The sequence below is a fragment of the Clytia hemisphaerica genome, unplaced genomic scaffold (genome assembly GCF_902728285.1).
Source record: "Clytia hemisphaerica strain Z4C2 unplaced genomic scaffold, Clytia hemisphaerica genome assembly, whole genome shotgun sequence".
Classification (NCBI taxonomy): domain Eukaryota; kingdom Metazoa; phylum Cnidaria; class Hydrozoa; order Leptothecata; family Clytiidae; genus Clytia; species Clytia hemisphaerica.
In genome coordinates, this window is record NW_027103573.1 from 525740 (window position 1) to 553693 (window position 27954).

The 27954-nt window shown below is 35.3% G+C and overlaps 1 protein-coding gene across 1 annotated transcript; it reads left to right on the plus strand.

Annotated features, from left to right (window-relative positions):
- The first annotated feature begins 192 nt into the window (after positions 1–192).
- LOC136801151 (pleckstrin homology domain-containing family M member 1-like) lies at positions 193–27769 on the plus strand. Its single transcript, XM_067057775.1, has 18 exons — positions 193–301; positions 10532–10576; positions 10994–11067; positions 11380–11498; positions 11769–11849; positions 12189–12305; positions 12902–12997; positions 13684–13751; positions 14346–16192; positions 16523–16672; positions 16874–17021; positions 17978–18045; positions 18564–18660; positions 20316–20443; positions 20988–21101; positions 23947–24168; positions 25500–25606; positions 27500–27769. Exons 2-18 carry the CDS (start codon positions 10552–10554, stop codon positions 27591–27593), a joined length of 3555 nt encoding a protein of 1184 aa, XP_066913876.1. The 5' UTR covers positions 193–301; positions 10532–10551; the 3' UTR covers positions 27594–27769.
- The last annotated feature ends 185 nt before the right edge of the window (positions 27770–27954 follow it).

The following is a 27954-nucleotide window of genomic DNA, read 5'->3' on the forward strand; positions in this document are numbered from 1 at the left end:
AATTTTTTTCGGACCCACGAGATTTTTCGGGACCCACGAATTTTCCCGTAATTAATCACACTCTACCCCTGTCTACTTGTGATTGATTCATTCAAGTAACGTAAAAGTAAAAATTGCGGATATGCGAGCTATACTTTTGTAAGATTTGGCGCCTTGTTATGACAAAACTTCCATAATGGTAGTGTTCGTAGCGGAAAAATTTTAGTAGAGCAGAAAGTCAGATGATTTTGGAGACACAAACTTTGTAATGATTTTTAAACCGCAAGAATTTTGTTGTCTGGCACTGTTGTAAGTTTCTAAGGTGAGTTCAATACATACATTATCAATTTAGAAGAGTGATTTAAAGATATTTTGATACAAGATATTACAGTCTGAAATAATGATTCTTTTGTCAAAGTGTGAAAGTAGTTTGTTGTGCATCACGGTTGACTGGCTTAATGGTAGGGTAGTAAAGAGAGCAGTCATGTTGTCATGTTTAACTGATGAAGAGATCTGATGAATGGGCTTAGCAACTAAAAGCAGTCTAGCTTTCTGTGCGATTTTGAGAGCTTGGTTGTCGTAAGGCAAGAAACAAAAAGAATAGTCAACAAAGGGCCATTCTAAAAAATTTTTGTTACCCCCTGTCGAACGACGTGTATTTTTTAATTTTTTCTAGCCTCAAAAATAATTTTTCTTTTCCAATGGTGGTCAGAAATTCCAATAAAAATACATGTACTTTTGCAAAATGCATCGGAAATTCCACTCTTTTTTGCCTTCATTTGCCTTGCTTGGAAATTCATACATTTTCTTCTCTCGCCTTTAAAATTTCGAATTTTGGTGAAAACTTTAGCCCTCGAAAATCTTGTGTCGTCCGCCCCCCTTACAGACAAATTCTGGAATGGCCTAAAGATCACCAAAGATTGCAATTGAAAGCAAGTTATGGCAGTATATGGGGCATTCAAAGTTTGTAAATATGAATGGAGGCTATCACAAGCTAAATTTTGGTACTATTTTCAACTTTTCCCCGACTTTCCTTCTTTGAACAGTTAGTCACACTAGCGTCCCACCAAAATGCGTATGGCAAAGATTAATGATGCGAAAGCGCTATATCGTTTACTTGACTCTCAAGCAAAAATATGCGCCGCAAAACTTCTAAAGGAATTCATGAACAAATAACCCGGCTCTTTTTAATGAAATTAACATTTTCAAAAACTTTGAGAAATTGTCTAAAATTTGAGCCATAGATGAAAATATTTGAGCCAAGCCAGCCTTTAAAACTTATTTGAAGATCAACTTCCCAAGAAAAAGATCTACTCGGAAGGCGGAACCCACCTAGATCTGCGCACCGCCAGATAGGCTATCTCCCGGAAATTTTGCCGGACCTCAAACAATGACCCATTTCATAGTTTGCAGAGGGGTATGAACCCCCCTAGGTTTATTTCATCCCCCCCCTATATACCCATCCCCCCCTTTTGTAATGAAATCTTATCCCCCCCCTTTTTTTTTACAGAAAATCCGTTTCCAAGGAAACTCGCTTTCCCACCTACCAGCAAAATTATCAACAAGAAAGAGTATGAAGTATTATAGTCACGAGCCAACAATGACAGAATATAACTAACTTACTTGTATTTGATTAGAAAATTGACCAAAATTTCCAAACCCCCCCTTTTTTATTTGATCCCCCCCTACATTCCCATCCCCCTAGTTTTTTCGGCAGATCTCGGTACCCCCCCCTACAAAGGCCCTCCAGAAAGTTGGCATCCCCCCCTATTAAAAAGGGGGGGGTGCAAACTATGCATTTACATGTGTGGAATTGTTTTTACTTTAGCGTATAAACAAGGCCTTAAAAATCGAAGCGTTACCGTAGAATCGTCTAATATCAACATGCGTCTTCTAAAGTCGACACCGGATCTGTAAAATAATCAAAACAAACCTTGAATGACCATTCTTATCAAACAAGTTCATCCATCAAACTAGAAGTTCAATAAACATTGCAATCCTTTCAATTAAAAAACAGCCAAATTATAAGCAGTTTTACACAGCACACGAAACGCATGCAAACTTCCTCCTAACTTTCTCGTGCCCATCATTAAAATTTTACAACTTTATTACGCTTCAAGTCACGTGATAAAAATAATTCGCGCGCTTAGCCTGGTTTCCCCTTCCTTATATAAAAAACACACGCTCTAGGCGCTAAGAGGCCGCACGCCGTGATGGCCAGTATGGCGGTCACATTAAATTCAAAAGGAAACCGGGTTCTTTCTTTTATTTTCAGTTCACGGTAAAAAGGTTTACTAAAAAATTCCTCGCGTGCAAATGTTGTTTTGCAAGGGTCGAAATAACGATTTCAAGTGGGTCGGACAAAATGTCCGATCAGGGTTGCTTTAGCTTGAAAACTACGATTTTTGGGTCGGACAATGTCCGATGTCCGACCATTATTTCGAGCCCTGGTTTTGATTTATTTGGATATCTTCGTTCCGTTGAATGACAAGCATGCTAATTAGTTTTTAGTGACTACATCGTTAAAGTTTTCTTTTCGAAAAAAACCCACTTCACGTTTCTTACATTTCAACAATCTGTGACGTGATAGGGAGAGTACAATTTAGTGATTGATTGATAACTTTGGTATGTATTTGTTTATGTTTGATGTTTTATTTCGAAAACCAGCCTACAGCTATGTCGAAATAACAAGACGCATGTCGATATTAAACGACTCTACGGTATCTCGGGAATTGAATGACAAATTTTGTTTGGTTGATTTTGGCTGCTGCACGTTTTATTTTGTTTCCAACTTTCAAGTTGTAATTAATATTGTCTTGCGAACTTGATTCAGGTAACTCTCATCCTCGTTGTTGAAATGTATCCTGTAGATGACTGATGTTGTTTTTTCTGAAAGCTTAATTTCCTAGTGTGACTAACTGCTGAAAATGGATGAAGAAGAAAAAATTTGTGACACGATGATGGAGCGCATAACATCACCCCAAATTAAAAACTCTTGTAATTCTTCATTACCGTCAACTGCTCTAACTTGGGACTATCTGACAAAACATGGGACGGCAATTCGGCCACCATTTCACCGAACCTCCAAAGTCATTAGGCTTTTAAATCGAAATATGAAAAAAATCGTGAGTGTCTGAAACGAAGAAAAACAAATTAGTGGCAAAACGATGGAGCGTTTGTCGTCACTCGCCGGGCAAGTTACACACTTGTTATTTGTTAATCCCATCAGGCGATAGGTGGTTAGGCAGAGGGCGTTCTCTAATTCTCCAGTCGGCGTCCTGTCATTTTTGATGAAAACAAAAAGTTAAAAAGGGCGCACTATCAGTGAAAGCTATCGTGACATGTTATGACACATAGAATTTTAGAATTTTAAGGGAAAAGCTGCGAAAGAGAAACTGGCAAGAATTGGTATTAATAATAACATTTTCATTAACTGTAATCTGGCTCCTTATACAAAATTCCTATGGAGCTCATGTAAAAAACTCTTTGACGAGAAACTAATTGATCGTTTTTGGGTATATAATGGTACTATTTTCATTTCAAACAAAGAAAACGGGATTGATGTAAAGACAAAAATCGAACACTTGAGTGTGTTAGAACAGGTTAGAAAGTACTTTTCCAGGATATATACGATTTTAAGACCAAGGTTCCATCATAAATTTCTACATATTTTAGATCTTATTTTGTCAAAATATATATATATTTTTTCCTTCTCGGGGACACTCCTCTAATTTCTATATTTCGCGTTGTGCTGTGATTTCTCATTTTAGTTTAAATTACAACCCGTACGCGTGCTTTGTTTTGATTTTGTGTTGCTCTCTCTCGGTCCGCAAAATTCATAATTGCAGACAGAGAACTACATGCGTACTTTTTTACTTTTTTGTTTTAAAGTTTTCTTTCACAGCTCATTCTGGTGTTTCTCCATGGTTTTTCTGTTTTTGACCTTGTTTTGACTCTATAAAGATTGGTAAGTTTCACTTTATGCCCACACAATATCCTTGCTCAGTATGCTCTAAATCAGTTAATGAAGGCAACTCTATTTTTTGTGATTCCTGTAAACTTTGGACTCATTTTAAATGCTCAGGGTTATCTCTTGCTGAATTCCATTTTTTATCAAACAGTCAGAAACAGTACCAAAGATTGGTACTGTCCTAAATGCCTCCTTGGCTCACTTCCTTTCAAACCTGAAATTCAACCTTCCTCCTCTGGTGCTCTGAACCCTAAAATTCTCGAGATTGCTCGCAATCTTAGTCTTATCTCTGATCATTGCTCAAATAATTGTCTTGACCTTGACAATGTGATGACTGCCGACTGTAAGTATTACAAAACCTCTGATTTTCAATAACTTGTTCGTGAAAACGGACCCTTATCCTTTTCTTCTTTTCACCTGAATATTGCTTCCTTTTTGATGACTTAACTACTCTTCTTTCTAAACTTAACTACAATTTTGACGTAATGGCTATTACCGAGACCCGTCTTTTGAAAGGCAAAAAACCTTCGTTTAACTTCAATCTTGAGAACTTTCATGTACCAATTCATACTCCTACGGAGGCTTCTGTTGGTGGCACTATGTTATACATCTCAAAAAATCTAGACTATGAACCTCGCAAAGATCTTGATTCTATGGTCTATTACCCAACTCTTCTTGAATCCACTTTTGCAGAAATATCTTGTCCGAATTCCACTAACACCATCGTTGGATCAATCTATAAACACCCACTTCTCTCTCTTGATGAATTCAACAAACTCATAGAATCATTTTTAAATAAAATTAGCAAAGAAAATAAACAAATTATTCTTCTTGGTGATTTCAACATTAATCTTCTCAATGCTCCTTCTGATTCTAACATATTATCTTACCTGAACAACCATAGTGTCCTTCAGGGTCTCTTCCCCCCCATGCCTAGAATGAAAATTTTCCATTCCCCCCCCCCCACCTTGCCTCCAAAAATTTCTCTGTCCCCCCTATACGTCCTTTTGACCTCAAAACCCATCCCCCCTGAATCCAGGGGGGGAGGACACTATGACAACTTTGGATCACACTTTCTTATACCTAATATTTTCCTTCCTACTCGTATTACTGACCACTCTATGACACTTATTGATAATATCTTTTCCTCAATTTCTGAAAAACACAGTTTTTCAGGTATTCTGCTTTATTCCATCTCTGATCATCTTCCCCAATTTCACCTTATCTGTGATTCTTCTAACAAACCAAAGCCTTGTAAATCTTCTAGGAAAGATTGGAAAAATTTTGACCAAAATAATTTTATTCTAGACTTTCTTGGCACTGATTGGGCAAACAAATTATATTATCACATAACAGATGTTGATCAAGCTTTCAAAACATTCTATGATCTAATTCAAAACCTAATTGATCAACATGTTCCAACTGTAATTGTGACAAAACGCCAACAAAAAACCAGAGCTAAACCATGGATCACCCCTGGGATTATCAAATCAATTTCTCAACGTCAATATTACTCAAGAAAATATATCAAAACCAAAGACCCAATTATGAAAACTTTTTATTATCAACGATACAAAACTTACAAAAACCCCATAGTTACTCTTACACGTAAGAGCAAAAATAATCATTATTCCAGGTTTTTCTCTGTCCATGCTACTAATATTTTGAAAGTCTGGGAAGGTATCAGAGAGATCATTGGCTCAAATTCTAAATCATCTCCCTCGTCTATTCGTGTTAATGGTCATCTTACCTTAGATCCAAAAGTTGTTGCCAATGGCTTCAATGACTTTTTTACATCCATTGCAGAGACTGTTCGCTCCAAAATTGGTCCAACCATCACTTTTCCCATTATCTTAAGAACCGCATCAGAAATTCTATTTTTCTTGACCGTGTCAACCCAGACTCTTACACGTAAGAGCAAAAATAATCATTATTCCAGGTTTTTCTCTGTCCATGCTACTAATATTTTGAAAGTCTGGGAAGGTATCAGAGAGATCATTGGCTCAAATTCTAAATCATCTCCCTCGTCTATTCGTGTTAATGGTCATCTTACCTTAGATCCAAAAGTTGTTGCCAATGGCTTCAATGACTTTTTTACATCCATTGCAGAGACTGTTCGCTCCAAAATTGGTCCAACCATCACTTTTCCCATTATCTTAAGAACCGCATCAGAAATTCTATTTTTCTTGACCGTGTCAACCCAGCTGAAGTTTTATTAATTATTAAATCCCTTCCCCTAAATAAATCATCTGGTCCCAATAACATCCCCCAAAAAATCCTTCGCCTTTTAAAATTTGACCTTTCTGGACCACTATCTTTTCTTTTTAACCTTTCTTTTGAATGTGGTTCTTTCCCCACAATGCTTAAACTTTGCAAAGTAATTCCTGTTTTCAAAAACAAAGACTCCCCTCTTGAGATCTCTAATTACCGCCCAATTTCTTTACTTTCCAACATCGAAAAAATTCTTGAAAAACTTATGTACTCTCGTATCATTACTTTTCTAGATTCTCATCGCGTATTTTTTGAATGTCAATTTGGTTTTCGTAGATCTCACTCAACAATCCACACTTTGCTTAACATTGTTTAACGTATTCGTAAATCTCTTGATAGTGGTGTATTTGCATGTGGTGTGTTTGTTGATTTGCAAAAGGCTTTTGACACTGTTGATCACTCTATTCTGATTTCAAAATTAAATCATTATGGAATCAGAGGCAAAGCTAATGAATGGTTTAGATCGTATCTATCCAATAGATCTCAGTTTGTTTCCATCTCCTCCACTGAGTCTTCTATTAAAATAATTCCTCATGGAGTTCCACAAGGCTCTGTTCTCGGACCCCTTTTATTTTTAATTTATAAACGATCTTCACAATGCCATCTTTTCAAGTGAAACTTTTCATTTTGCTGATGATACCCACCTCTTACATTTTAACCCTGATCTGCTTTCATTATGCAACAGAGTCAATCGTGACTTGAGATCCCTCCAAACATGGTTGAAAGCGAATAAAATTTCCCTTAATGCAGGGAAAACAGAATTTTTAATCTTTAGACATTGTCGCAAACCTCTTCCTTTCATCCCTTTTCTTAAAATTGGAGGTAAGAAAATCTTTGAAAGCTCCCATATCAAATATCTTGGTATTTTGATTGATTCGCATCTCAATTGGAAAGCCCAACACACCACTTTTTTGTCAGCCAAACTTGCTCGAGCAAATGGTATCTTATCTAAGCTCAGGCACTACGTTCCAACAAAAACTTAGTTAACATCTACTTCGCTCTATTTCACTCTCATCTCCAATATGGTTGTCAGCTCTGGGGCCTCACTGAAAACACCACATTTAAACCTATATTTATTCTTCAAAAGAAAGCCTTACGTCTCATGACTTTTAATTCCTTTCAATGTCCTTCTTCTCCACTCTTTTCTGATCTTAAAATTCTTAAAATCTTTGACCTAGTCAAATCTCTTAATTTTCATTTGTTCACAAATTCCTGAACAATAGATTACCCCAAGATCTTCTTAATTTTTTTGAATTTGTTCAGCTTGAAGCTGAAGGTGACGATAATCAAGGTACCAGAGGAGCAAGATTGAAGCTCCTTTTTGTTCCTCCTACAATACCATTACTTTTGGTAACAAATCTTTTTCTAAAATCTGCATAATACAATGGAATAGTATTCAGCGATCTTATCCAAATATTACTCTGAGCTCATCTGATTCTAGCTTTGTCAAATCTCTTGCCTTTACTCACTGTCTTGGGGAATACTGAGCACACTCCCTACCCACAGCTTATCTTTAATCCGTAAATAAATAAAAAAATTTCAAATTAATCTACTGAAATAATTTATGTATTTTACAATTGTTACTTGCACTTAGGTGGCCGCATCTTTATGATTAGTCCAGGCTATAAGGCGGTCTCCTTCCTTTTTTATTTTGTGGATACCGTCTCATGTATTCTAAGTGTTCTAATGGTAAATAAATAGTTACTTACTTACTTATGACAGAAAGTATGATTGATAAACTTGGTAGAATCAATGAGTTATCAAAGAGATTTAGCAGTAAGTGAAAATACAGACCAGATATCAACAGTCCCATGTCTATACCAATTGTCCCAAGTTAGAGCAGTTGACGGTATATTGGGGCGCTAAACGGTTTGGCCACTGGCGCTCTCTAATTCTCCTTGAAGGAGGACAATTACCAAATTAAAAAGGGTTCACTAGCATTGAAAATTCATTTGTTATGGCCTGTTGCAGAAATGTTGGTTCGTTTGTGTTGTTAAATGCTGAGGCTGGGCTTAAAAAATTGTTGGTTTGCCGTCACCCGACGAGGTGGGTCGGTCGGTCGGAATTTTTTTTTATTTTGGCGATTTATGAAATTTTCGTCCATGAAAGGGTGAACAGTTTGTTTACATTTAGGTAATTTTGAATAAAAAACAGAAGTGCTAGCAGGGAATTTACGATTCTTATGCTTGAGACAAACAAGATAAGAGTCTTGATTATTTATTTTTCGAAGTTTTTGAAGGAAAAAAAATCTTCTTTAAAATGGCAATAAAATTTTTTGGGTCGGCAGGTTTTGAGGTAGGGTTGGTCGGGTGACGGCGAACCAACAATTTTTTAAGTCCAGCCTGAATTTATGGACACAAAATTAAACTGTGTGCCCTACTGATGTGCCTAACTGGCTCTAGTCAGCCAATTTGGTATGTTTTCAGGGGGGGGGGGGGTCGGTACTAAAATCCAAGACATATATGAGTACTACAAGGTTTTTTGACGATTTTTGACATACCCCCACCTAATTTTTGAAAAAGGAATTTTAGTACACATGTACTAAAATTTATTTTGACATTTTAGCATAGTGACCACCTAAATTAATAAGGCTTATTTTGGAATTCGGTTCGAAGAATGCGGGTCTTTGGACTTTCAACAAAATGCCAACTCTGGTTATTTAAGCTGTCAATGAACCTGAACTATCTCTATCTATTCTAGATAAAGACTCAGAAACAGTCAAGACACTTTTGCTCTGCTCTACTTTAGTTATTGCAAAGATTGATTGGTTATTTTTCACCTCTAATTTACAGCTTGCTATTTCTTTTCTATCCAGTTATCCACGGTTCTTTACAAAAAACAAAGCATTCAACTTCGAAAACATTTTTTATTCCATAATATATAAAAGCAGAACAATTAAATTGAAACATGGGTGTTTCACAGCCCCAGAGGAAACTTTTTCCTCAGTTGAGATAAAATTTCCTATTGAAATGCTATTGGGGATAGAAATTCTATTGTTCCAAGGTTAAAAGCCCAGTGGGGATATGGTTTTGGAGTGCAATTTTTAAAAATGGAAATTTGAGTGTGGATGAAATCGAAGTCAATTTCCCAGTGGGGCTGAAATTCAAGGGTATTTTACCACCGGGGACGTATTTAAATCTTATATAGAGAGTTTTTATTTTTTCATTTTGCCCAAAATGCTCAGTCAATAGTTAAATTTCCTAAAATTTGGTGGTTTTTAGTACTCATGTACTAAAATTTTTCTTAAATTTCTTGAAGACCCCACCTAATTTGGGATTTTAGTACACATGGTACTAAAATCCTTTTAGGCTTTTTTTGTAATACCACCACGTCACTAAAAGTCATGATGTCTGAAATTTTAGTACCGACCCCCCCCCCTGATGTTTTTGAAGCTAAAATATTGCAATTACTTATTTTTGAATTTTGAAAGAACAAATGAACATATCTGGTTAATTTTTTTTGCAAAAGAAAGCTGAATAAATTCTCTTCAAGTTAGAAAAAACATATGCTAAAAAACATTCCCTTCCTGTAGATATGTAAATAGGTTTGAAATTTTTCATAACAAATCCTTGTTTTGTTAGTTCCCCAGCCAGCTGAAATACTGCTAGATAATAGGCCTTTTCATAAATTACGTCACAAACATCACTTGCCTCGTTTTAAAATTATTGCCATGGTGATTAACTCCCAGCGTAATTTATTACAACTACTTCCTATTTAAAAAAAAATCATTTTTAATGTCTCAAGGGATGATCACCATGGGAATTGTTTGAATACAAGGTAAGTGCAATGTTTGTGACGTAATTTATGAAAAGGTCTATTAAAGTGACAGTACACAATTTTGTAGACGAATTTTGTCATTGTTAGTGCCTGTCATTAACATCTAGCTATCAGCTGCCTATTCAATTGAGATCAGTTCTTTTATGAAACATTTAATTAAAAAATTTTTCTTTTTTTTTTCCAGGAAGTGTAGTTAGTAATTTACTACTACACTTTCTTGGAAGTATTAATCAGAAACTCGTGTTTTGTAACTGTCATTTGTCTTCAATATCCACAATCAAAAATATTTACTACACATACATTGAAAGGTGCTATCATTTATACCAAGTCTGCCATGATTAACTTTCCCTCTTTGAAATGAAATTGAAGGCTTGATTCACTTGAGTTTTGATTCCTTTAAAAAGAAGAAATAAAGAAATTTCACACCAAAAAGGGTAACTTATTTCTGGCACACCTAGAATGTCATTTCTTCCTCTTGACTCTGTAGCAGTTTCTAATAAATGATTACAATGTTTGTGTTCTTCTTATTTTAAGGATAGAAAAATTGCATTACCATGAACCGCCTCAAGAAACTTGAAGGTATATATAAGAAAAAGTTTTTATTTTTAGCTTTTTCTGAGTAGCTTTCATAACATTTAAGAGAAAGTGTTTGTGATCTTGCAATGAATCTCATAGTTTTTTGAAGCAATAGAACCAAGACACAGCTAAGCCAAAATTGAAAGGACTCGATTTAACTTCCCAAAATGCCAATAAGAAATGTTTTCTATTTTCTATTGAAAGCTACTTAATATACACTTTGATTGATTAAAATCTTCACTTACTAGGTTGCTAGTACTAAAATCTCAGATATGAGGAATAAAAGGATTTTGGATATTTCTTCACAATGTGATTGATATGATGCTTCAGATTTCAGTACTTACCTTCTACTTTAATCTACATTCATAAAAAAAAATTTAGATTTTTTATTGAAATATAGTTCAATTTATTTTCTTGTAGCCTATGTGGTTTCAACTATGGATGACAACCAACGAACGTCTTTGCTGGATAATCTGGCTCTTGTTGTCGAAAAGGTATATATGGCATTCAAGCAAACAGTACATAAGTTTCAATGAAATCTTGTGCTCAATTCAGACAAAAAAAACTCGGTCAAAACCATTAAAAAACCTTGTTCTTCACTTTAATCCTTTCAATCCTAATTCATTTGGTAAAAATCTTTCAAAGGACGAAGACAAAAAAGTCCTTCTTGCAACTCTGATTAATAATAATATTTGCTTTAATTGTAGGACATTTTAAACCAATATCCAGTTCTGTGATCCTACAATATCCGTTCAGTTTCAATCTTTTTAGTTGGTCTAATTTCTTCAAAATGATTAATTATTTAGGTCATTGAAGATGGACAGAATCAGAAACAAAAACCAGGATCTTTGGTTGTGGACGATCAAAATCTTGTCAATGAGTTGTCAGAAAGTATCTTACAGATATTGGAACATGAACTTAAAACGTGAGATCAAATATTTTCTTCATATTGACATTGTATGGTTTATGAAATTCATTTATTACCAATCAGGCATTTTCTTCAATAACTTGTTTTGGTAACTTAAAAGTGTGAAAGATTAAATCTCAAAAACCTTTAAATATGATTTTGATCTCATTTTTTTGGATTTTATCGCATCCCAGAGTATGATGCTAAATACAAAAATGCTAATTGTCACAATTATTGATTTATGTTTGTAAACTAAAATAACTTCTCAAATCTTCTTTTGCTTTGCAGGACTAACAATAATCAAAAGCCATCATTTTGGTCTGTTGCTGAAGAAATTACACCCAAAGACACTATACAAATGATTTACAGGTATATATATATATAGTATTTTTAAAATTCAAAGTTGAATCGTAAATGAATTTAGAATGGTCAACTTTATTTGCAGTTTTTCACAGTTAGCAGACAAGATGAAATATGGGAAACCCCATGTTTAAGAAATTTCCCCTAAATCAATTTTTCAGATTCTACATAAAATTTCGTTTTTCTGAAGTTTTGCCCATTTTTAATAAGCCTACATTGAGCATCAAAAGAATTTTGAAAAACAGTATTTTTCGATTTTCCCCAGTCTGTACTCGACAGGTCAAGCGATCTTGATCAATTAGGTTTGCTATTATCTGCAATATAAGGTTATTCTTGTCTTCTGTTTAGATTGAACATTCAACAAACTGATAAAAATCGTTGTTTGGCATGGCTGAAATTAAGTTTAAAGGAAGCCACGATAAGTAGTTTCCTTGCATTGTTGGTGAACGACAATCAGATATTAAAGTAAGCTGACTTAGCTTGATGAGTTTTCAATGTCCAACTGTTTCATCTCAGTCTGACAGACTTTCGTCTATGCCATATTCGAAAAAATTTACATTTCCATCAGATAAATTACCAGACATCAAATTTTAAGTTTAAAATTATAAAAGCATCACATGTTGATTCGAATTGGGCCATTCTATTTTATATCCATTAAGGGGTTGGGGTGGACAAAAATTTCCAGGGTGTAATTTAAGCACGATTTCCAGGAGGTCCAAAAGAGTGTTTTTTTATTTTTCCCGGGGGTAAAAGACTGATTTTAGTTCGTCAACCGTCACTTTGAGGTATGGCAAGAATTTTTCCAAATGTTTTTTTTTGCAAATTTTGCCATTTTCCAGGGCATATCCACACATCTCCAAAACATTTTTATTCACTTGAAAAACTCCGTCCACCCCCTCATGGAAACTTAGTGGAATGGCCAATATTAGGAACACAAAAATGATTTATTGTATTTTTAGGCATCCTTAAGAGTGTAGTGTGTAGTCCATCGAAGCCTGATGATCTGTGTATATTGGTTTAGCCTAAATTAACTTTTTGAATTCTCTTTATATTTGATCTAGAGATAAATACAAAACATCAGCATTCGTACGAGACAAGATGATGATGGACGCTTCATTGCAGTTGATCGAAGAAACAATGTCCATTGAATTCTCTGTGTAAGTATTACTATGTTATGTTGTTGTCAGTCGTGCAAAATTACTCAAATTTGATTGGTTTAGAGGAGTGTGATTAATCGTTAATTGCATTATTGGTTTTTGCACTCTACGGTGGGGGGACACTTTTGTCCCCTTGTTCCTTTCACTCCTCCCGTCCCACCCAATGTAGCATTACAACGAATTTTCACTTTGAAAAACAAAATTTTCAATGCAATATCTTCTAAATAAAAACAAAGTAAAATCGCACTGCAATGTCTTCTTTCTAGACAAAAGAACAAAAGGTTTTCGAATCGAATGTTTACAAAAATATAGAAAGAAAATATTTTCACAAAAAGCTACCACACAATTTTGCACGACTGACGATTACCTCGGAAATGTATGGTTTGGCGTGCAATTAACGTATGAATCACTCCTAACAAAGGAGAAAATACCATAATTTGAAATTGTCCTTCGGACTCGTACAAATTACTATTTTCTCCTTTGTCACTCGTGATTAATCGTTAATTGCAATCCAAACCATACGATTATTAGTACTTATTATTAAGTAAGATTTTTAATTTTGCGTTCGAGGTTTAAGTAGTGTAGCTCTCACAAGTGTTGGTGTTATTGGCAGAGCACATAAAAATTTGAAACTACTTTTTGTATGACATCAATTTTAAGGATGACTTTAATTTTTTTATTTTCAGTTCAATAGAAGATGCTTCTTCTCCAAACAGAACGTTGGGTGGAATCTCTCCTGAAACACCGCAAGAAAGTAATTATTAGATTAATTTTTAACCCTTTAAACCCCGGCAGACGTGTATAGACGTTCTGAATATGCCAATATACCAAGTCCCAGACTTAAGGCTATAACTCCCGACCACTTGATTTAAAAGGGTATAAACCGAATGCTAAAGAGTATAAAAACAAAAAATAACTTTCTAATGGTACCCAAATAATTTTCTAACACTCAAGGTACAACGTTTTAAAAGTTGGACATTTTCACTTTTTTTTCAAAAAATGTTGTGCGCTGAAAAGGTTAAAGAAATACAGTCAACTTCCTCTAATTCTAAACTTCCGTGGTTCGATTTTTTTTTGTAATTCAATCAAAATCATCGATCCCTTAAGTTATATACGATATTATACTCCCTTTAATTCGTAGTTTTCTCTAATTCGAAGAATATTCTTTGCTCCTTGAAAATCGAATTAGAGAAAAAAATATTTAATTGTGGTATTTTCGATAGAAAGTATAAGGGATAAGAGAATCCATAAATTCTTAAATAAAATCTATGGAGTCTAAAAGCTTCGCCTAGATAATAACATATTAAAATTATAACGTCTAACCTTCAAACCATTTCTTTACTTTCAGTTACGTACACAGCAAGAAGAGCCAGTACTACATCCATAACTTCCACAAAATCCATTGATGCTGCTGGTCGCAAGAAGCGAAGAGGACGTGGTACGTCAGTCATTGCTACAATTGCCGATAGTAACCACGTCTCGAGTAGCTGGACCCCTGATAAACCATTCAGTACACAAACAGACACACAAATATCATCATCTTTTACCGATAGCCTTCTACGTATGGATTCAATACATGGGAATGTTATTATTCGACAATCGTCAACGGAAGATGCTAATTTTCTACTGCAGAGTTATTCTCCAAGCAAACCTATGGTTGTTGGGTCACTCAGTCATTCAGAATCTTCACCATTCAAAGAAGTCATCCCTCATAATCATTTCCAAGCTAAAACAAAGACTACCAAAGTTGACAAAGACTCTGGTGTAGGATCTTTTGATGATTCAGTGCTCCCTAAGAAAGTGATTCAAGTTGACTCTGGATTAACACCAGACTCTGACTGTCTGTCTAATGAAACTTATAAAAATGACATTGAGGCTAACAGTGACACACCAGAGGCTAAAACCGATACATCAGAATCTAAAAGCGATACACCAGGACCGGAGGTGGAAAAAGACACTTCTGACGTGGAAAAAGACACTTCAGAGGCTAACAGTGCAGTGAAAAATTCATCTGACTTTTTGGACAACACCCACTCTATAAATGAGATTTGTGCTTCCTTCAAAGGCTTGGAAAATGAAGACGTTCATATCAACAAAACATCCGAATCTATACCTAGAGACAATTCATTTAATGAAAGTATCGAATCAAAAAGTAATGAACTACCAACAATTAACAAATCAACAACGAAAGAGAACGACTCAGATCCACAGGGCAAAAGTAATAAATCAGATCTTGAAGACAAAGAAGTTATTATTTCTGATAAACAGACTGAACCTTCAATTACAGTAATTGACAACACTGACAACGTATCAAGATCTTCACCAGAAATACAAGAAACTCAGAAAATAAACCAAAACGAACCATTAAATGACATTGATGATACCACAAAAATAGATTCGACATCAAATGAATTATCAGAACCAAACATGGATAATTCACAATTTGCAACAACAGATTCAACCTCATCAAATGAGACGAATATACAAGATCCTACGAACGAGCTTGTAACAACAGATTCCAACTTTAAAATTCAATCAACTGATAAAGCATCTACACCAATACACCAAAATGAAAGCAATGCATTAGATAATAAAGATGATTATGATAACTTAGGCATTGATTCACCAGCAACGACTTATGCCAATGAACAAAGTAACAATACCACTGGTAGTATTGATGACCTCAATTTTGACCAAGATCATTTTCAGCAAAGAGGCACCAAAAAAGACTTGAACTATGAGAATCTCGATACTGCTCAAGAGCATGTTTCAAGGATTAAAGATAGTATTGAGGAGCCTTATGGGTTGCCAATCTCTGCAGGTACTAAAACAAAGAGTCCCTCAGGAGGTTCACAACAGATGGTGGATGTCTTGAGATTGAGCACCAGTGCTCGAAGTGTGGAGGACTACTTCATCCCTGGCATCACAGCTTCACCTCCACCAACCACAGAATCAGATCGAACTTCAAGCAATGTCGATATTGTGAGAAATAACCGTATTAGAGACTTTTCTCGAAACGAGGCTACAGGAATGCTACCATCTTCGGCAGGCACCCTGGGAAGTTCGTTTGGTTCCAATACGTTGTATTCCGATTCGGAAGGAGATAGTGTTAGTGAACAATCATTTAGCATATTGGCTGACCTCGGAATCACAGATGATTTTATTGGCATGAAGGAAGATCACTTTTCAACAGATGTAAGTCAATTTAATAGTGAAGTTGAAAACTAAATGTTTAATTTTATTTATTCTTGACGTTTCGATGTCTTCTTTGCACAAATATAGTATAAAAAATCGAATTGAATTTCAATTTACAACATCTAAAAAGAATCACAAAATTATTAAAAAATTACTACCGGTAATTAAGTTATTAAATTTCACAAAGGAAAAGTTAAGTGTACAGTACGCAGTGCTGATGAGTCCCAATAAGGACGAAATGCATATGCTGCTCTGCCAAATCTTCTGAGTGAATATAGTTGGATAGAAATTCTTATTTTATTCAAACATTACTTTTTCCCTTTTTCACAGTCCTTCATGGGATTTTCTTCGACAGAGGAGCTTGAGAATGCTATAGCAACGTGCAAACAATTGATCAAGCAAACCCCTGAAAAATCTACACGAAAGAAAGATTTAGTGCAACAACTCATACAGTTGAGACTTAAACTTCACGAAATCAAGGTAATTTAGAAACAGATTTTCATTTTGTCATATTGTGGAAATATATTGTTTTTCAAATGAACCGCTTTTGTTTTCTAGCTTTGGAAACGGAATTTTCTATTATCCGAATATCCCTGTAATTAGAACTTTTAAACAATTCCCCGTAAAAGTTCGAATTAGGGAGGTTCGTCGACTGTAATTTGCTTCACATTTCATCGACAGGAGAAGCCATCTGAAGTGGTCCAGACGAATGTGAAGAAAGTGCTTGGTCATCACTTTTTGAAACCAGAGAAACTTGCCAACTCAATCCCCTGTGATGCGTGCTCGTCCACTATTTACCCCATGCTCCAAACTGTTTACATGTGTAGAGGTAAGGTATACGGTTTTTTCATGTTTTGGTTAAGTTAATTAACTTCCGCCATTATGGAAACAAACGTTCGAATGTTCTCTCTTACCCAAATCGAACATTTGCTTCTATCAATCTTGACTGCTGTTCAATTCCCACTCATTACAGCGATTCACTTGGCAAGGGAATATACTTTCGTCCGGGCCAATCCGAGGTATGTGAGGGGAATCAGGTACATTCACTCTGATACAGAAGTATGGGGAGATATGCCGGGTACTGTAGTTTGGTAGCAAATATTCATCAGGTTCGGCCAGGTTTCCCTCCCACCAAGCTGGCACACGACGTTGTTTTAACGTTCATCTAACGTTATATGGATGTTGTGAACGTTAGATAAACGTCAAAAAAGCGTTGTGTGCCAGCTGGGCAGTCGTCCGAGTATTGTTATTAACCTGTTTATATTTATGGTTTGTTTATTCCGTAATTCGAATAATTCGAATATAATTTGATCGAATTATAGGAAGATTTTTTATGAGAGTTTTTTATGGACGTTTGATTTGCGGAAAGATTCGAATCATATATGGTCATTGACCAGCCAGCATCCAAATCACTTGTTTGAAAAATTACAGCCCCTTTAGCTAGCATTTCCCCCTGTTCATTAGATACGAATTTCTAATCAGAATTGGAATCGGTACGTCTTTAGTGGGATAAATTTTCGCGGGGATTAAATTTTGCGGATTTTGCGGATTTGGGCGTCATCGTATTTCAACAACAAATGTGTATAATTTGGCAGTATAAAAGGCACAAAATTATGAAGATATTATCTCCCGATAATGCCATCCGCGAAATTAAAATTTCGTTGATGAGCTCTACTGCAAAATATAACCCATAACAATACACTTATTACAACAGTAATATAGTAATATATACTATTGGTGTCATTCGTGTGACTGCAGATTGATAAAACAGTTTCCCTTTTTCAGATTGTGGTTTCCATTGTCATCGAAAGTGTTTGAGAACGATCGATAAGGGTTGTATCTTCGGCAAGCAGGTACGTCACTTCTTAAGAAATTATACCAGGTTTCTCATGACACTGGGTAAGACTCAGCCCTCTAACCAGTCTGCACGCTGACCCGATATCTACGGCCATTTTCAAAATTCATTACCGTAGAGGGTATATTGAGGTTTTTTCAAAGGGACTGCTGCGATGGAGTGCGGGTAAGAGAGGGTAGACGGCGAGAGAAATGTTATTTTTAAATCATATGTCACCGCAGCTGTTTCCGTACGGGAATTTTCTTATCAAACAGGCAATGCGCACAGAGTGTATTACGAAACGATAAACGTGAGATACACTCTGATACAGGGTATCTCAGTACTCTCAGGGGCCTAATAAACGGGGGTAGGAGTGTGAAATAAACGGGCTAGCTGGACATTTTTTATACTAAACGGGTTGAAACTTTACCTCCAAATACCCCAAAATAAGGTAATTATAGACTAAAACCAGGCTATTTAGGGCAAAATAAGGGAATCTTCTAAAGTTTGACCCAAGTTCTTTGTTTACGATTTCAGACGATCAATTCAACTTGTGAGACACGTATTTGTCCACAAATATCATTAGCTCAACAACAATTCCGATGTGCCGATTGTCATCAAAGGCTACACGAAGGTATGTAGTGGTAGGGGAAGGCCACGAACGGGAAATTACAGTTGATGCTCTCTAATTCGATCTTCAAGGGGAATTGGATTTTCATCGAATAAGGGAGCTTATCGAATAAAGGAGTGTCGTTTATGAGAGTTTCTTGTTGACGGGGACTTTGAATTTCATCGAATAAGGGAGCCTATCGAATAAGGGAGCGTCGTTTTGAGAGTTTCTTGTTGACGGGGACTTTAAATTTCATCGAATAAGGGAGCCTATCGAATAAGGGAGCGTCGTTATGAGAGTTTCTTGTTGACGGGGACTTTAAATTTCATCGAATAAGGGAGCTTAGTAGAATAGTAGAACGTCAAATTAGAGAGCTTCAAATGTAGAATAAAATACCTGCATAAACCCAAATATATATACTACTTATACTACCTTAAGGAACTAATTTTTGCGGGAACTAATTTTCGCTTTTTTTTTTGCGGCTATTCGGCGAAACCGCTATAATTAGAACCCGCGAATTACAAATTTGGCCATTTATCATCAAAAAAGCTTGAAAAATACCTAGGAAAATGTAAGAAATGTGTCAAAAATAGGGCAAAATCGAGAAAATAAATTCCTGCTAAATGCGATTTTTTAGAATTCTTTTTCGACCGCGAAAATTAATGCCCGCTAAAATTAGTTCGTTTAAGGTATATATACCTAGATTAAAAAATTATATAATTACTGTCTTGTAAGTACCCTATCGGCCCTTTTTACGCCGGCCCTTATTCTGCCACAGCCTAATTTTGGGCATACGCCAATAGGCCATTTCACAGTCGCAAAGCGTAATGGGTAATCAGGACCACTGCGCGCTAATAACGACTTACTATTGGTCCAAAGTTTTGAAAAAAATTGAAGATTTTTGCGTCTAGCCAACGGGAAGCCGTAATGGAGGCGCAATCAGTCCTGATTACCCATGATCCATTTCGACTGTGAAATGGCCTATTAGGGCCGTAAATAACGCCAAAACTTGTATTCAGGCTTCAAAACAGTAAGTATTAACTAAAATTTACATTAAAACGTCATCTTTCAGTATTAAACTGTTGAAAATTCCATTGAAAATCATTGTTTTTCGTGAAGTTTTGGATATAGAGTAAAAAAATGGATAGTTTTCATTCATGCCTAAAATCCTTTAAATTGAGAAAAAATGGTCAAAAATTAACACCGCTTTTAGGTAAAAATTGCAATTTGGCCCTTTTTACGCCGGCCCTTTTAACACCGGCCCTTATTACGCCACAAGCCCAAAAATAACGCCAATAAGGGCCGGTGTAAAAAAGGCCGATAAGGTATTCAAAACTTCCCGGGTATATTAAATTTCTTAAATTTCGCTCATTTCGAAATAAAGATCATTTACTTGCTTGATATCTGAAATTCATTAACAGAAATATATTGATATCGAGCAATTTGAATTTGACAATTTATATAAATCAGCTAATCAAATCGTAAGAAAGACCAAATTCTACAAATGTTTTGTAGAAAATCCTTTTAAGCGACCAGGATAATTTGATTTTGAAAACTGACAGGTTTAGGATTTAGAACGCCACAAAATATTTCCAATGTAAAAAAAGGGGAGGGGGTCTACATTAGTATTCACTATTATACTTCAACGTTAAAAATCACACCATGTTTTTTGTTTTCAGTTGACGGTCACTTCGAAGCGATCTTGTGTGATTATACTGGCAAAAGATATTGCCCACAATGCCATTGGAACGAAACGGTCCCTATACCAGCCAGGATCATCCATAATTGGGATTTCACCCCTCAAAAGGTATTATTTTGTCTTGTCTGTAACATTTTTCAAGAACACCTTGAATTATTGTGGGTTATCAAAGAATCTTTTATTACTGTAAATGTTCGGCTCTCGTCTTCTTAATCTGCGCGCATCCCTCAAATAGTTTTTGTTATAAGGGGTGCGAATCAGACTTCAAAAACACTTCGACTAGGCAAATTTTTGCCGAGCAAGTTTTGTTGTGTGACATTTTTTAATGTATTCAACCTTTGCAAAATTGAATAAAAAGCAAATTTATGACCTTGCTTCTTGATTGAAGTTTTTAAATGACTTCAATAATTCCAATATTAAAAAACTTACATAAGCCACCATGTTGAAACAATTTTGACTAGTATCCAGGGTTAAAATTTAATCAAGCGGGAACTTATTCGGCAAGACAGCAAAAATTTTAATTTTGGCGAGAACAAAATTTGGCGAGCCATCAATTGACAACTATTCTAATTTTTATAACGATGGCTAATTTTGGCGAATTTTTTCAGTTTGAGCCTTTAAAGCATTTTCTATTCTCTCTTTTTGTTTGCAGGTTTCAAGACAATCGAAACAATTATTACAACTGCGGAATCGTAAAGCTGACATCAATCTTCAAAAACTCAATCCCGCTCTCTTCAACTTCTTGGACGAGTTGAGGAGTATAAAGGTCGGTAATTTCAATTATTTTAAGGTATCAAAGCCCTAACCTAAGCCGAAACACCTTGAGGCGCCGTCATAGGCTAATAGACGTTTTCATTAATTACATCACTAACATCACTTGCCTCGTATTTAAACAATTTCTATGGTGATCATATCCTTTGAGACATTAAATGATTTTTTTATGAATAGAAATTAGTTTTAATAAAACCCGCTGGGAGTTAATCACCATGGCAATAATTTTAAGACGAGGCAAGTGATATTCGTGACGTAATTTATGAAAAGTTCTATTCGCGGTCGAAATGAATCATGGGTAATTAGGGCTGATTGCGCCTCCATAACGGTTGGTTAGACACTTAAGGTGGCCATCCACTGAGTTTGAAAATAATGATACTTTTTTGGTGGTTTTTTGTTTTTTTGGCTTAAAGTCAAGTATAATTTCTCTGGAACAACCTCTGAAAATTTCAATTCATAAAAGTAAAGAATAAGCAGAAAATTTTAGGTTTTAAAATACCTACCTTTAAGCTTTTAATGCTCGCCCATGGACGCCCTGTTTCCCGCCCGTTAGTAAAACAGCAATTCTACCTTCTCTCTAGCTGCTCAAACGGCTTGAAAATCTTTACGGGTCGTCTTCAAGTCGCTAGAAACATTTCTAGAAGGTTTGAAGTCGCTTGGTGTACCCATATTCAGTTTTTAAACTTTGTAAACAATGACCGCCCTCGAATTTTAAAGATGGTTTTTGGACAGTTTTGGAGGATGAAGCTCACTGACTTTTGCTGAGTGTTTCATCCACATTTGTTGCTGTAAATGATGTTTTATGGTTCTCTTATTATACAAGGAGGTTTTTAAAACTCTAAGGAATATTTAATCATGATGTAACTTGTGATTTCTTTTGATTAAGAGCACGGTCGGTTGTTGTGTAGTGCGCCAAAGGTATGTAGAACTTTTGTTTGCTTGTTTATTCTTTTTTGGGTGCTATTTTAATGTTTTTTTTTGCCAGGAATCTCTTAGAAAACAACACAATCATCTTCAAATTACTTTTTCAACTGTGTGGGATTAGATTTTGGCGGTTTCATTATGCTTTCAGCGATGGCTGAAAGTGAAAGTGAAAGTGCCATGTAACACGATAATGAGTCTTCAGTTCCAGAGCTTTTTGAATGAATATTTTAACTTAATTGATTTAGTTTTTAATCCCTGCTGATAAGAATAGTCCAAAATAGTCTTACAATGAATGTGGGCATTGTTATTTACATTTCGGGGTGGTTTTCGTGGTGAAAATGAGTTTTGCGGTCTTTTTCAAAGTTTTGCGGTTTTCTGGAAATGATCAAAATGTCACTCAAATTGGCCAAAATTTTCACTGTAAATAGTTTTAAATCCTTATTTCCTTTGAAATAATGTAGAAAACTCCCTTATAGGCTCAAATCATAAAAAAATCCCTATTGAAAACTATAATCTTTTCATTTAACCGCAATTTATGTTTTAAAAGCACGATTTCTCAAAACGCAAATCCGAGGGTTTCCAATCACTGTGGCGGAAAAATCTCAGGATCTAGTTGTCTGATTGGTCTGATTTTTTCAGGGTATTTGCACATCTATGAGGGCTGTGGAATGAGCGAAGGATTTTTCAGATTTCACCAATTCCAGATCTCATATTTTGAAAAAACTGTTTTTTTGGCTTTTACCCCCAGATTTTGGATTTTTCAAAAAAAAATTTCGCTCATTCCATTCTTTGTCCTAAAGTGCCTCTACATACTAAAAATCATTAACCAAGTATTTGTAGTTTTCTCTAAAACGTTGACACAAGATTATTTTGATTTTTCTGAAAAGTCGTACCAAACCCCCGTCTTCCAATTTTTTTTTTTTAATTTTTTTTTGATATTAACTTTAGGTCATAAATAATAATACCTGGAAGTTTCAAGCCCATATCATTTTTAGTTATTGAGTAATCAACATTTAAAGTTAAAAGGTCGATTTTTCAATTTCCAGTGGATGGCCACCTAACATCCAAAGTTTTGGACCAGACAGTCGTTATCAGAGCGCGGTGGCCATACTTCAGGACCATTATTTCCAGAAATAATTTGAATATTGGGGGTGGAGAATATAATATTTATTGGAAATCTCCCCCGGACATTGTGACTTTTGAACCCCCCCCCCCCCCAGGTCTAATTAGCAGGTCTAAACCCCTGGACAAGCATCAGTTGACCCCCTTGGACATTTAAAATTATCCTCAAACAGAACAAGTTTACCCCTCGGATAAAGCAGATTTTGTTATCTTTTTACTACCCACCGGACACTATATCCTCCACCCCCATGTACGGACATTTTCTGGAAGAGCCCATTTATTCGAATACAGGGGGTTTTCTTTTTGAGAGAGGATGATGAAAATTGGTGGTGCAAATTATAAGCTCTTATAGGCGAATTAGAAGCTCGACCTAATGAATTGATTATTTAATTCTGAGTTTCTAGTTTTTGAGTTTCTGGGAAAGCCTAGGCTGCATGTATCCCCTATAATATGTTTTGATATACTAGGAGATGCTAATCGTGTATAAAATTCCTGTCCGAGAGTTACCCCAAATTTGCTTCAGAAATCCAATGATTGTATTAACCTCTTGACATTAAAATTTTCAATTCAAATTTAATGAAACTTGAAGATCTCTCATATAAAACTTACTGATCAAGCTAATCGAGTTCTAAAACTCTAAAACACAAAGACGGGGGTAACTCTCGGGTGTGAATTTTATACACGATACGCATTCCCTATATCAAAGGGGATGCGTGCATCCTAGGGAAAGCCTCCATAAAATGTAGAAAAAGGTAAGCCAAATGATAAGTGAGATAATTTTCTACTCTTCCAAGGTGTTACGTGAACAGTTGATCATGATGAAAGAATACTTGCGGACGTGTCGCATAGCAACGGAAGAACGCATGTTGCTACAAGTTCAAAACAGACAACATTTTGTGGAAAACTCGGACATTTATTCTCTGCAAGATTTGCTGGATATCCACTCGAATGTTCTGTTTGAAGAGCTATCGAAGAAGCTGGAGGTTTTCCGGAAACACATCAAGAAAAATTGTCCGGTAAGCTTTATACATTATCGGGGAAAAAAATGACAGGGGGAAAGTGACGAAAATGCTTCTAGGTGACGAAGTTTTTCCCCGACTAAATTGAAACCGCGACATTTTTTCCTCCGACAAGGTAACCTTTCTCGTGGTGCCTTTAGTTTTTGTGGAAACTTTTTTAACGTCCGTTGACACTTTTTTTACCTTTTTGATTCTGACAAAATACATCAACAATCGATGGTTTTCACACACTGTTAAATTGGTGGGTCGACTCGCATATTTTTCAAGGTCAAATAACTTTATGATTCATTTTTTATTCTTTTCTGAATTCTTTTGTGTATTTTTCGATCTGACCTATCTAGCTTGCAAAAGTTATAAAAATGTCATGATCTGTTGCTAACTTTGCATTGAAACACCAGGGAACATAGTCTAGCAAGCTAGACGACTATAATTAAGACATAGTAGAAATAATGCAAAAAGTAATGGAGGGAACAATTTTAGTTTATACAAACTAAATCCTGTAACAATAATCGTATTATCATATAACGCCTATACTACTGTATTACACTCATTATTAAAACGACTCCAGTTTACAGGGAACATTTTTAACAGTTTCGCTACGAAACTAGCATTTTTTAGGTAAATACAAAAAAAATTAGGCAAAGAAGTTCATAAGCACCTGAGCAACATGAATTAACAGCGGCTAAAGTTCTCTGAAATATGAATCCTCATACTTAGAATCTTGATATTTGAGTTTCTTTCTTGATTTTCAAAAATTAAGAACTTGTTAGGACGGGCATTTCAGAAATGACGTCATTCTGAGAAAATGATCAAATTTCAAATTGCTTTCACAAATATTTTGGTACCCTAGGACGCCATTTGGTTCTTTATTTAATTATATCATTTTTCAAAATTGTAAATAATTTTTCAAGGATTTTAACTGTTGTCATCTCACAATAATTTCGCAAATTTATCAAACTCCAGATACTTTCATTCATATTCCCGCTACATTTAATCGACAAATTGCCATGGATTTAGGCTTCTGCCCATCCTCTAGCGAAAAGAGTTTCTTATAGAAATTTTTTATAGAAAACTTATTCCTATATAGGAGGCATATCTATAGAGGTCTGTGATTCAGACTACCATGGAATGAGTTCAACATTTTTTAACAGAAACAAAAGGCCCAATCCTGGCGATCCTGCTCAAACAGCTATGAAATTTGAACATATTTGAAGTTGTATGCCTATCTTGCAAAAGTAATATTTCTTTATTACTACTATGACCCATTTACGATTCCGATGCACCCTCCAGGAACTAATCATTTTGTCTTCTTTCATTTTTCTCATCAGCTGTGTTCAGGGAAAGGCTTCATTTGCGAGAAATGTCATTCGGATGACATCATCTTTCCGTTTGATGATCACGTGATAAGTTGCAAGTGCAAAGCGACCTTTCATAGGTAAGAAACATACTCTTTTTTTCCCTCATTCAAAAAAGCCCCATTAGTGTTTGTCAACTTTTAGCCGAGAGACGAATTTTCGAAAATAAAACCTAGCCCGTGAGCTCAAAGACCCATTAAATATGATTACGGAGATGTCCCAGTAGACCTTTTCATAAATTACGTCACGACCAACGCTTACCTCGTTTTTAGAATATTGCATGGTAATTGATTCAAGTTCATAAGGAGTTCACTCTACAGGGTGTCCCTAATTAAAGTATCGAGTTTGAACATGCGATTGAGTAGAAAGTTTTATGTGCGTGTTCACAAAATTGTATTTTAAGCTCTCCCTCTTTTTTCTTTGTCATTACAATTAATTTATACGTTGTAACTACCTGTTGTAATAAGCCTGTGTGATGGAGAACGTTCTTATATTTTAGCGATAACACACACAAACTTTTCTACTCAATCGCATGTTCAAACGATACTTTAATTAGGGACACCCTGTATTTATAATGGTAACGCTTTCAAACTCAAGGGATTTAATCACCTTGGTAATGGTTTCAAAACAAGGCAGTTGTTGCACTCAAAATAATTTATGAAAAGGCTCAATATGATTTTCATCAGGGGCTCATTTTTTGTTTTTGTGGGTATGAATTAAATGGACTACCCGAGATCAATCCTAGTAGAAATGAAGGTATAATCTAAGATCTATGAACGCTACATGGATGACATCCTGAGAAATATACAAAAGAACGAAGCAGAAAGGAAACTGGATGAAATCAATAATTTGAATCCAGAATATTTGAAATTCACAATTGAACACGAAACAGATAACTGCTTACCATTTCTCGACATGAAGATAATCCGATCTGAATGTAAATTATCTTCAACTTGGTACTCAAAACCAACCGATACGGGACTGACCATGAACTATCATGCCTTAGCACCGATTAGATATAAAAGAGCTGTCGTATCGAATCTTGTTCATCGAATTTTTAACGCCTGCAGTTCCTGGATGAATATCCACAAAAGCCTAGCTAAAGCGAAAAAGATACTTGAACGTAACCAATATCCAACCAAATTCTACGACGCAATCATCAAAGAAACGATAACAAAGATCCTTGAAAAAGAGAAAGAGACACAATCAGAACAAGAAGAAAATAATGAAGAAGGGGTCAAGCCAACACTCTTTTTTGTTCAATATCGAGGTAACGTTACTGACAAGTTCGAAAAATCTTTGAAAAAGATTAATGCCCCGTGTAAAATAGTCAAAAAACTGAAAATGACTAAACACGTTCTTCCTTCTTTAAAAGCAAAAGTTAAAACGGAGCTCAAGAGCATGGTATCAAATTAAATGTTCTCGATGTGAATCGAGCTATGTCGGGCAGACTGCCAGGCACTTAATTACCAGGATCAAAGAGCACCGCAACGTAAACACTCCAGTGGGAAGCCATTTTCAAAATTGTAATTGCGAAATTTTGATGGAAAATGTAATGATTCTAGATCGCACAATTAAATCTGAACAATGCTTAATGTGCCTTGAGGCACTGTGGATTAATAAAGTAAAACCAAAACTGAATACCAAAGATGAATACAAAAGTAGAACTCTTACAATAAAGATTTAATAGATTTTATTGCCTTAGGGGAATTTGTAGTGGAATTCACTTTTGATTTAGTGAATTTTGATTTTGATTTTTTAGTTACATTAGTTCTTTGATCAGAGTAGGTTGTATGTATGCGTGTTATGGAAAATATATATTTTTACTAAATGGTTTTAACTGTTTTACTATTTTATATTTTAGAACCTGAAGATGAATCACAAGTATTCGAAATATATTGTTTAAAATAAAATAAAATTGCTGGTCCAATTTCATTGATATAATCTAATGATCATTTTGTTTCATTTTACAGAGCTTGTTTCACTGAAGGGAATTGTCCACGTTGTATTCGGACAGCTAAAAGAAAATCGGACAAACATAAGAATGAAGATGAACGCCACGTGTGATAAAAAGTATCTGGTCAAGTTGTTGGTGTTTCAGTTGTGGTATGTCAAATAATTCTTTTGTTTACTTTATACAATTGTTCCTTTGATGATATGTTGTAACATTTTTGGACATTTTGAGAATGTTATATGTTATATTATAACACTTTTGATGTTATACAAATGTTATATGTTATGTTATATAACACTTTCGGATGTTATACAAACGTTATACGTTACGTTATACCACTCTTGGATGCTATACGAACGTTACAAGCTATAACACCTGTTGATGTTATACGTACGTTATACGTTATGCTATAACACTCTTGGATGTTATACGAATATTACACACATATACGCTTCCAAAAGTTCACTATACCAG

What these genes read in the sequence shown, in the direction of transcription:
- LOC136801151 (XM_067057775.1), top strand. Translation starts at nt 10,552, where the DNA reads ATGAACCGCCTCAAGAAACTTGAAG. An exon ending in TGGCTCTTGTTGTCGAAAAG is followed by an intron (nt 11,068 to 11,379) that starts GTATATATGGCA and finishes TTAATTATTTAG; the next exon opens with GTCATTGAAGATGGACAGAA. An exon ending in AAGATCACTTTTCAACAGAT is followed by an intron (nt 16,193 to 16,522) that starts GTAAGTCAATTT and finishes CCTTTTTCACAG; the next exon opens with TCCTTCATGGGATTTTCTTC.